The 7,148-nt window shown below is 29.7% G+C and overlaps 1 protein-coding gene across 4 annotated transcripts in view; it reads right to left on the bottom strand.

Moving 5' to 3' along the window:
* Positions 1-2,573: 2,573 nt before the first annotated feature.
* The window catches only part of LOC143068335 (uncharacterized), a 42,171-nt gene continuing 37,596 nt past the window's right edge, over positions 2,574-7,148 (bottom strand). For all 4 annotated transcript variants that reach the window (XM_076242294.1, XM_076242295.1, XM_076242296.1 and 1 more), the window contains exon 23: positions 2,574-6,912. In XM_076242294.1, coding sequence (XP_076098409.1) covers positions 6,771-6,912 — 142 coding nt within the window. In that variant the 3' untranslated portion in view covers positions 2,574-6,770. The remainder of the gene's footprint in view (positions 6,913-7,148) is intronic.

Below are 7,148 nucleotides of genomic sequence, written 5' to 3'. Positions count from 1 at the left end.
CCTTGACCTCATTTTCAAGGTTCATTGGTCTTTGTTTAGTTATCTTGGTTAATGTTAAGTTTATGAGACAGTTGTAATAAAACTAAGCTTTATACTTAGGACTATCAACATAATATCAATGATTAGTATAGAAGGCGAGACATTTCAGCGTGTGAACTCTTGTTGGATAAAACAATTATTTACTCACCTTTGCCTCTTGTCCATTATATTGACTTAATCAATGTTGAATAATACTGACATTGACCCTTACAACATTACTTCACACAAGTACGTTGTATCTATCCATAAAAAAATCATGGAATGGGCAAGAATCCAAACTGACACTTGATACACAAAACAATTGTACTTCTGTTGTTGTTGCTCATCTAAAAGTCACAGTCAGGGATTCACAAGTTCAAACTGTCACTAGCACTGGTTTCATTGGAATTTTTTGCTAGATGGTTATAGTGCTTCGTTCCAGGTAAAATCAACAAATTGTAGACTATAAATAGAAGACAAATCTATAAAATATATTGCTCAACCCTCCCCAACATGGGACAGTGGTGTAACAGATCATTTTAAGAACAAATTGAAAATTATTAGGAAAAGGGCTTTGTTGTCATATCAGCAATCAGCACACACAAAATTTTTAACTGGAAGCTCTTAAGAGTCTGTGTTGCTCACCTGCATCTTCAACAATGGCTAATTTTTAGAAATAAGAGTGCACACTCTAAAATGTGTTTTACTTTAACCTAACATTATCAATGTTTCATGAAAAAGAGGTCAGTCAGGTGAACCATGCCAGACTGTCATGTACACCTTAAAATCATTCTATAAACCAAATTTAGTGGTCATATTGCTTAAAGCACCCAAGAAACAAATTAAATTGCAAAGTCTTAAAATTGACCAATGAGCCAGAAAATGAGGTCAAGGTCATGTGAAACCTGTATAGACTGACATGTACTCATTGCAATCCTTATACACCAAATATAGTTGACCTATTGCTATAGTATTGATAAACTAACAGAATTATGAAAATGAGGTCAATGTCATATGAACCCTATCAGACAGACCTGTACTTCATACAATTGTTTTATACACTAAATATAATTGACATTTTGCTTATATCCAAGAATAAAAAAATTCAAACCACAAATACTACACAATGGACTATTATAACGAAGTCAGGATAAAAGGAAACCTGCCAGTCTGACATGTACACCTAGCAATCATTCCATGCACCAAATATAGAAGACCTATAACTTATAGTATCTGAGGTATGGACTTCACCACAACTTAAAAGCTTATAGAAATAAAAAGATGTGGTATGAGTGCCAATCAGACAACTTTCCATCCAATGTCACAATTTATAAAAGTAAACCACAGAGCCTTGGCTCATCACACTGAGCAGCAAGCTATAAAGGGCCCCAAAAAATACTGGTGTAAAACCATTCAAAAGGGAAAATAAACGGTCTAATCTTTATAAAAAAGGAGAACAATTATGAACCACATCAACAAACAATAACTACTGAACACTAGATTCCTGAATAGGACAGGTGCAAACAATTGGTTTGAATGTTTTAATGGTACCAAACCTCCACCCTTATCTTAAACAATAGTGTAAAATCACAACATAGAAACACACTATAAAATATCAATTGAAATGGCTTAACTCAATCAAATGTCATATTAACACAAGTGAACAAAAAACATTACAAATAGTATGATATCAACAGTATATAAATATAAATAATGATGTGATCTCAATGTAGCATTTACTGCACAGCCCTAGAGTGTTTCTATTGGAAGCCATTTGTAACCTTTACCTTCAAAGGTAGAAATTCCAATCTTGTGTACATCTTTGTTAGTAGTGACCTAAAATCATTCGGAGTATCATTTTTCTCCAATAGTATACTAATATAGAACAAACATTATTTAAGAAAGGTAACCAAGGATCTGCATCATTTATTTGTATGAATGTCCAGCATTTGAGAAAGTCTACAATACCATATTTATACCCTCATTTGCATGTTTAAAATATCGTGTATTGCTCATAAAATATTTGTAATTTTTTGTACTCTCATTTGTGAGAGAAATCAAAAATCTGAAGAGAAAATTGTGTCTTTTTACTATCTGACACTTTTCCATTTTTTAAAAAATAATTTCTCGCAAAAGTGTTATGTTTTGAATCTTGTAAGTGACCCCCATTTTTTGGTGGGGTTCGTGTTGCTTAGTCTTTAATTTTCTATGTTATGTTTTGTATACTATTGTTTGTCTGTTGGTCTTTTTTCTTTTTTAGCCATGGCGTTGACAGTTTATTTTTGCCTCTGTCTTTATTGTAGAGTGGTTGTATCGGACACAAATTAAGGCTTAGTAGAAAGAACGTCTGTTTGCAATGATACTTGTATTGGAACTCTGAATAGCTAACGTCACAACAACGGTGACATCGTGTACATGGAGAGCGGTAGCGGGAACACCTCATGTGCAATTCTTAACAGTCTTAAATTGTTTACTAATATATTTCATTGTGTATACATTAACAGACACTGAACTTCAGTATCTCTCTCAACTTGTTTAAAAATAACAAAACTTCATTATATTTGCTCATCTGAGCATTTATTCAGTAAAAATATGTCTTTAATTTGGTTCCAATAGTGAAATGACAATAATGAAACAGACTATGAATAAACACTCTTTTGTAGGCATATATATAAATGACAATAACATTTTATGTATATTTTTGAAACAATGATGAAATTATGTGCACAACTGTACATTACATTCTATACCTGTTCTTAATAAATATAATTTTATTGTCTTTTTCACAGTTAAATAATTCAGTATTAAAAATCTTAGTATTTTAAATCTAATTCTGTTCTGAATTGTTTAAGGAAAATATACATTAAGATTTCAATAAGTTGGCGTTAAACGCCACCGTCAGCAACCCTGGCTTTATCAGTTTTTATTTGTGGAGGAAGCAGGTGCAAACAGGGACAACTAACGACCTAAGGTTAGAAAACTGGCTAACTTTTTTAATTTATCTGTGTTAAACACCTCCATACAAACTACGTTCACTTTCACAACCTGGGATTTGACAGGCATCATTGTAGATTTACTATTTCAACCTCTAGTAAATACACATTTAAAATATTATCATTCCAATATTTTTCTCATTGATAATGATACCACATCTTGTTATTATTATGTGTGGTTAAGTATAAATAGTAACTTGAAACATAAATCACAATTATTTAGTCAATTATCTGAAAATGTGCATCAATGGAAGTTGTCCCTAAAATTTCCCAGAAAGCACCATCCCGTATAAACTGTAACTTATAATGCCCCATTCAAATTATGCTCATATTATGAAGATTCTGATATAAAAAGATTATTTTTTTCTCAATATCTATAAAAAAAAGTGTGTATTTTTCATTGGTTTTATTTCTATTAAAATGTATATTGTAAATATACAAATTATCATGATAAAAATATGTTTTTGTTACGGCTATACCTCTCAATTTTATAACTTGTTAAACACCCTGCTTAAATAGGTAATATTACTTCTACTACCCAATATAATATCAATTTTATAAATAAATCAAACCGTTAGAAGCTGTGAAGCATCCGATTTTTTGTTATAATAATGCATATGCGCATGTATAAAGTACTGCTGCTTATATAATTATTTGTAATCCACTTTCCTAGATTTTTTAGATAAACATTTCTACTTCTGAACACATTCTCATGTACATTGTCACACTGATAGAAAAACCTTTCAATTTCTTATAAATGCATGAGACAGTATAGCCCTAACAAAACAGCACCTCTGCACAAAAAAAGTCAAACAAATAATTTGGGTTACACAACCTAATATCCTTCAATGAGAATTTGACATAAAATAATAGGACGAAACATGAATATTTTACAATGAGATTTTTGCAATATATTTAAACAACCTTTTAACCGGTATTTTGAAAACGACCCATAATGTCATTCACAATTTAGTACATTTTATATTTCTGTACAGAAATGAGCATATACAACAATACAAGATCACCATAGCTATATTTATTCTCCATATATATTCTATCATCCACAAAAAAATAATCAAGTCGGTGTAAATAATTTTTCATGATTACCTATTCTGACAGAGAATAAAGTTAACATTTAATTTAAATATAATTTTCTTCATAATTATCTTGTCATTAGAGAAATCTTTGCATGATTATTAAAATCCTTACATTATATCCCTATAGGGAATTGCAAAAAAATCGTTTAAGGTATAGAGGCTACATAAACTTTATACCTCGGTTAAGTCCCTATAAAAAGATTTCATCCTAGGATTAATTCTTTACGGCTGCAAACTTTTCTGAAACTGCTGAGAGATCTTTTAATAAAATCTGAACATTGTCAAATTTTCCCTTTAAATTAAGTTGTAATATTTAAAATAATTTTTGTGACTGGATTTACATTTAACACATTGTATCTCAACACTGGAACAGTCCAACAAATGAGCAAATCAAAAACTAAATGTTTCATCTTTTTTTGAAAGGGACTAAATTCTCCTACTTCAATCCAAATTACCAAATCACATGTGATAACAGGTTGCAATTTTTATTTTAGCCTCTTAATTGACATGACTGGCAATTAGATTTACATTGGTCAAGGGCTGAAATCATATATATGAGTATATCATGCAGAGAAAATTGATATGCATGTCACTTAAAAGTAAATATATTTTGTGTTTTACTAATTAATCAATGACAAAGCTGACTGTATTCCAAACAACATGTTCTTTGTAGATCTACATGTATATGGAAACCATGGTGTATCTAAATATCTAATTGGGAATGAAACAGTTATGAAAAAGATTTTTTTGTCTTATCATATACAAACAAACAAAAGTATAGTACTAGTTTCAAAATATTGTATCAAGAGGAATAACAATTTTCTTCAAATGGATCAAGCAACATTGCATTAGTTATACAATGTTCAATTTTCAATTTAATTCTTTATATTTACTGAAATATTAGCACATTGGTGCAATTGAATTTGACTGCCCAAACCAAAATATTAGATTATTTGAGAACAAAAATGTGTGTCTGCAGAACTGCAGATCTTCCACCTGAAAATGCTTATAGTTTGAAGGTTTCGAAAATAACAGAGAAGTAAAAGAATCAACAGATTTTGTTTTGAATTATATAACTTGTTGACATCTGATTGTCATGTGAAAAATGATAGTTAATCTGTGTTCAAAGCTTCAATGTCTGTACATTTTGTGAATATAATGTAAGTATAACAGAAGTAGATGATAAAAATGTCTAAACAATCTCGATGTAAATACACTTAACAGCAATAATTCTTCATTATAAAATATGATTATTTTCTTTAATAACAAAATTGGGTTTTTTACATTAATATAAAATTTTGACTACATAAAATGAAAACCATTTATAAAATTTTGTTCATGAATCACAATTAATACTAAGCCATTATATCACAAGCCAAAAAAAATAATGAGAATTTACAACAATATTTACAATATAAGTAATAATATATAATCTACATATCTTAGTATGAACAATGATATAGTTTTAAGACCAGTATTTGAGCACTGTCTGATAGTAATTTACATAGAAGTAACAATTTTTACACATTTATAACAAATGATTGCACATTGTATAATAATAGGGTAAAATATAAATCTTAAAACAAAACAAAGGACGTCTCATCTAGATTCAGTCATAACTAGTCCATTCAGAACATTAAGATTTGCACCATTAAAAGAATAAGGAAGAGAAACTGAATGTTCTCCAATCCTGATACCATGCCAATAAAACATCATACCACTTACAAAAAGTGGAAAGTTCTTTATGACTCGACTTTTTCCAAAAGAAAGATAATAAATGTGGTCTTTTTTGATAGATTAAGTTTACTGCAAATTGAAATACATGCTAACTTGATTTTTTGCATACAACATAGAAAAAAAGAATTGTTTGAACTTTGAGTTTTCTGTGGCTTGTCATTTAGAATAATTAAGTAACACATGCTGGATAATCTATGTAAATAGATTCTTATGCATGTCAGTCATCTGTTCTCATTTTCTTAAATCAATATTTACCAGACCACTTTAAATCATGGATTGGGCTGATAAGGTAAAAAATGTTTAACAACTACCATCTTATCTTGGAATGAAAAAGTCCATAAGTACCTTAGCTGCCTGAATGAGTAGCTGAATAGACAAATTGTATATTCCTTATTTTTTATTTATTCTTTTCAGCTTACAGTAAGAACTCATTAAATCTTTAAAATCTACAACACTGAACAACTGAAAGAAAGCACTTTAGAAGAAAACAAACAGTTCATCTTAAAATGGGGAAAAAATAAAATTTTTGATTAAAAAAAAAAGAAGAAAAAAGCAATAACATATCTTGCTAAAATCAACAAACATAACAAGAAGAGGTAACAGTCATTCATAAACACCTTAACTTCAGTACTTTATGTAAAACAGGAAATGTCAAATGAATTAAGTTAGAATGTGAACAGGTATCTGGCTATTATGACCATAAAGAAATTTTATGTAATTAGGAGGTATTTGATGCAAAACTGAGATCTGGAAGATTGCTGAATGGACTCCCTCAAACATTACATTAAAACGATCAAAATTTTATTTACAACATCACAGATTCTTTCTTCTTTAGAAGTCACGACTAATAAGCTGCCTTATAAATACAAATATATTTCTGCCTTCTAAGAAAGCCCTAATACAGAATATAATTAAGCACCAATCATCACCCGTTAGGTGACATTTTAGGCATGATATTGTCTAACATTGGTACTGGCACTGGTTTCTTGTTCACTGGTTTTTTATCCGATTCGTTCATTCTATGACTCTTCATATGAGCACTTCTACTACGTACTTTTGCAAATACCCTGAAAAGAAATGAAGATAAGAAAACTGAATCACTACTTTGACTGATATAAATATTTTTTACATAACCAATTAAGTTAAAAAAAAATATTAAAAAATTCTGGACTTAACAGTGACATATTTTACCTGTACTCCAAATCAAAAATTACAAAGAGCTAACTTCAACTATATGACTCTTTATCTATAAATAATCTTTTTAGGTGGTTTAAACTTTGAATAAAAATGTTCTGGTGTCACA

Source organism: Mytilus galloprovincialis, chromosome 3 (genome assembly GCF_965363235.1).
Source record: "Mytilus galloprovincialis chromosome 3, xbMytGall1.hap1.1, whole genome shotgun sequence".
Taxonomy (NCBI): Eukaryota; Metazoa; Mollusca; class Bivalvia; order Mytilida; family Mytilidae; genus Mytilus; species Mytilus galloprovincialis.
This window is presented reverse-complemented; position numbering and strand designations above follow the sequence as displayed.